Source organism: Gadus macrocephalus, chromosome 7, assembly GCF_031168955.1.
Source record: "Gadus macrocephalus chromosome 7, ASM3116895v1".
NCBI lineage: Eukaryota > Metazoa > Chordata > Actinopteri > Gadiformes > Gadidae > Gadus > Gadus macrocephalus.
The window spans coordinates 21,428,086-21,432,491 of NC_082388.1; the positions used below are offsets into that span (position 1 = coordinate 21,428,086).

General features: G+C 52.6%; 1 protein-coding gene across 1 annotated transcript in view; it reads left to right on the forward strand.

The window, feature by feature from the left end:
* Positions 1 to 3,587, forward strand: part of srrm3 (serine/arginine repetitive matrix 3) — a 57,624-nt gene extending 54,037 nt beyond the window's left edge. The window contains exons 11-13 of the mRNA XM_060056492.1: positions 1 to 134; positions 740 to 868; positions 3,003 to 3,587. Coding sequence (XP_059912475.1) covers positions 1 to 134; positions 740 to 868; positions 3,003 to 3,243 — 504 coding nt within the window. The 3' untranslated portion in view covers positions 3,244 to 3,587. The remainder of the gene's footprint in view (positions 135 to 739; positions 869 to 3,002) is intronic.
* The last annotated feature ends 819 nt before the right edge of the window (positions 3,588 to 4,406 follow it).

Here is a 4,406-nt window from a genome sequence, read left to right on the forward strand (position 1 = left end):
GGTCCCGGGGCGGGCAGCAGCCCCGGGCAGCGCAGCAGCTCCTGGAGCAGCGGCCGCTCGTCGTCGGGGTCCCCCTCCAGGGACCGGGGGGCCAGCAAGGCCAAGTCTCCCCACAGCCGACAGAACAACTCCAGGTCAGACCCCCCCCCCCTGGCACCTTTGATCTATCTGTAACACTGCCGCTCTTTCTATCTCCCCTCAGTCTCTCTGTCTCTCTCTCTCTCTCTCTCTCCCCCCCCCTCTCTCTCTCTCTCTCTCTCTCCCCCCCCCTCTCTCTCTGTCTGTGTCTGTCTCTCTCTCTCTCTCTCTCTCTCTCTCTCTCTCTCCCCCCCTCTCTCTCTGTCTGTGTCTGTCTCTCTCTCTCTCTCTCTCACTCTCCCCCCCCCCCCCCCCCCCATCTCTCTCTCTCTCTCTCTCTCTCTCTCTGTCTCCCCCTCTCTCTCTCTCCCCCCCCCCTCTCTCTCTCTCTCTCTCTCTCTCTCTCTCTCTCTCTCTCTCTCTCTCTCTCCTCTCTCTCTCTCTCCTCTCTCTCTCTGTCTCTCTCTCTGTCTCTCTCTCTCTCTCTCTCTCTCCTCTCTCTCTCTCCATGTGAGAGAGAGACACCATGTGTGATGGGGTTCTGGGCCTGATGTGATGGGGTTCTGGGCCTGATGTGATGTGGTTCTGGGCCTGATGTGATGGGGTTCTGGCCTGATGTGATGGGGTTCTGACGGTGTTCTGGTCGTCTGCGTGTCGGCAGGGATCGGGACAGTGCCAACCACTCGGAGGGGGAAGGCCGCGGCGCCCGGCGGCGTTCCCGGAGCTACTCGCCCATCAGGAAGAGGAGGAGAGACTCCCCCAGCTTCATGGAGGCCCGCAGGATAACCAGGTACGCACCGCGCACGCCCCTCCGCACCCTCTTCTCCCGTTCAGCTGGCCCAGGGAAGGAACGGGATCACTCTTCCCCCCTCGCAGAACACGCGCGGTCGTGAGGCCGAGACAGAGTTTGAGTTCTCTCTACTCTGCCTGTCCTTGTTTGACTGCATATAAAATTCAACCTGAGGAACTATCTTGTGTTGTGTTGTTAGCTGGTTATGATTGCCTTTGCCCTGGACGCCGCAACACATGTCAGTAGACTCCAACACCCACACACTGATGCAATGCATTCATCAATGTGACCTTGTATTCAATTAAAGTTTGGGTTCCTTCTCTGTTTTGCGCAACAACAACAACAACACCAACAGCATTGGGTAATGTTTGACCTCCTTTTGACAAATGTAGATGATGGTGACTGCGGATCAAGGTGATTTCTGTGTGCCATCGTCACTCTCTCACTCCAGCGCAAAAGGCATCTCCTGACGCCGAGACAACTGAACGCTGCTGATCTCCGCCGCACACTCGTTACCCTGGTAACTGTTGCCGGGCAGAGAGACCCTCCTGGTCTGTCTGCGGCGGCTCGCCTTAGCAGCGAACCTGAAGACCTCTCTTGAGTAAAGCAACCTAACCTCCCGTCCATCACTCTCTCTCTCTCTCTCTCTCTCTATCTTTCCCCCTCTCCCTAGCTCTCCTCTCGTCCACCTTCGTCTCTTTCTTAAACGCACATGAATCAACCCTCAGGTCAACACTGCGATTGCACTAACCACTTGGCTCGTCCTGTACTCACGGCACTATCAAGGGTCCGTTAGGTAGGGATATAGAAACATTTCTTGAGCTCTCCATCACCTGAGAAATACGGAGTAGAGACCAATGTGACCCAATGTAGGAGGCCTAACCCCTGCCTGACCAGAATCACTGGAAGTGGCTTTGTATAAAAGCGTCTGCTAACCAGCGAATTGGTAGTTGAACCCAATCCACAAACAACATGACCAGGTCCCCTTGATAGTGTTTCGAGGTTGATTTTCTGGGATCCGGCGTCTTAAAAACACAGTTTTCTTCTGGGAGCTAACACCTCTTAACCTACAGGTCACGCTTTCCCGGAGACTATCGCTCATCCACCTCTTCACACTGTAACCGGCGCCTTACGTTTGGAATAACTATGCGTTTGTGTGTTTGTGTGTGTGTGTGTGTGAGTGTGTGTCTGTTTGTGTGTGTGTGTGTGTGTGTGTGTGTGTTCGTGCATGTCTGAGTGTCTGTTGGTGTCTGTCTGTTTGTGTCTGTTAGTGTGTTTATGTTGTGTGTGTGTTTGTGTGTGTGTGTGTGTGTGTGTGTGCGTGTGTTTGTGTGTGTATGTTGTGTGTGTGTGTGTGTGTATGTGTGTGTGCATTTGCGTGCGAAAGTGTGGATGAACACTAGCACTCTCCGTTCTGTGATTAACCCCCACCACTGCTCTCTTTCAGCAGCTGCGCCCATCTACTCACAAAAGCCTTTGACTGACATAACACTTGACTCTCTACAGCTCTAAAAAAAACTAAAACGGCTTTTAAACTTAACCACCCCCTAACAGTGTTTGTGTGGTTTTAACTCCAACTGTTCTCGCACATATGTATTCTCTGAGCTGCAATGTGCTGTAATCATGCTATGATGGTATGTTAGCATGGCGCCAAAGCACTAAAGAGGTTTGATGTTGGGGTATGGCTGGACGCTTAAGGTACGGCCGCACTGAGCGCGTTACGCCCGTAATCCAGAGAGGCGGAGCGCCTGTCCTCCGTCTCTCTGCCAGTGACGTCGGGTCAGGCTCAACGCTGATTGGCTATCGCGGCTAAGTGCCACGTGTAGGAGCGTAAAAGTTCAATTTTTTGAACTGTGCGCGTCGGTATGTGGCCACGTAGGTGCATTGGGCGTGTTATTTAGGTGCGTAAAACGCGTCTAACGCGCTGCTTTAGCGCGTGTAACGCATCTATGCGCCTAAACCAATGGTTCCCTGTGCAAAAATGACAATTTTCTACGCCTCCAACGTGCGTAACGCGTGCAGTGTGGCCGTACCCTTACATCCCGTCTCTCCGTCTGGCCGACATTTACCTTTGAGCGGCTGGGCGCTCATGGACCGTCCGGGACCCTAACCCGTCTCTCCGTTCCCCCCCCAGCGCCCGCAAGAGGCCCATCCCGTACTACCGGCCCAGCCCCTCGTCCTCTTCCTCGTCCTCCTCTTCCTCGTCGTCCAGCGCGGCCAGCACGCCGTCTCGCAGCCGGAGTCGCAGCCGGAGCCGCAGCCGGAGCCGCAGCTACGGCAGCTACAGCAGCCGCAGCCGCAGCCGGAGCCGGAGGCGTTCCCATAGCAACCGCAGCTACGACAGCCGCAGTAGCTACGACAGCCCGGGCTTCTGAGAGGGCGACGCCCAGGAAGTGAGAATGATGATGACGATGATGGGGTGAAGAAAGAAAATCATGGTTTTAACCCCGGGTCCGGGTCGGATCGTCATGTGTTGGTAGTTTGAAAGGGTTTGGAGTCCCATACTGGACAGTCGGGTGGTTGGGGGGTGTAAGCTTCTTCTTGGACTCTGATCTGCTAAACCACAGCTTCCTTCACCGACTGCAGAGCTCACAGTTCAGCGGCCCGGCCTTCGAAACAAACCCATCACTCTAAAATATCCCCGGTAATGTTATCCACACCTGCAGTGGACCCTCATCCAGATCATTTATTTTTTGGGTTAATTTGGTTGAAATCATCGCTCGAGCCTAAAGAACAACACCCAAACCGTCAAGAACAAATCTCAAAGTGCGTTTGCACTTTCTCTGTATTCTTCCACAAGCCGAAAACCAACCAAAAAAAGGTATTTATTAAAAAACACATACACACACAAACAGAAGTCAAGAAAGAGACGACAAGATGAGCTACAAATGGCCAGTAACGTAAACCGACATCGGTACGAACTTCCGATCTTTTCTAATCAAAGCACAGAGATCAAAAAACAAGGGAATCAAAACAGCGAAGAAGGGACGACAGAAGTTAAAAAAAAGAACAGTTGTATCATATTAGTCCATATGTATATATCCTTAAATCCTATAAGCTCTGGCTTGGTAACCTATGCACTGTATACTCTATGTAATTTGAGGAGGCCTACGAGACTGCCACATAGCATGATGCATCAGCAGAGAGACTGAGAGGCTCCTCGTAGGAGAATGCCTGGACACACGCCCACCCTATCCCACCGTCCTCCATTCCGTCCTCCCTGTCCCGCGACTACAGTTCCCAGGGTGCACCTGGTCACCTTCGAATGACCTGTACAGTATGTCAACGACTTGCACACATAGGGATGTGAAGGAAAGCGTATTACCGTCATTTGAACACCCTTCCCTGTTCACTTTTCCGCTGATTCTGACTTTATTTATGACTGTGTGGGTGTGTGGGTGTTATTTATGACGTTTGACGAATGTGTGTGTGTGTGTGTGTGTGTGTGTGTGTGTGTGTGTGTGTGTGTGTGTGTGTGTGTGTGTGTGTGTGTGTGTGTGTGTGTGTGTGTGTGTGTGTGTGTGTGTGTGTGTTTGAT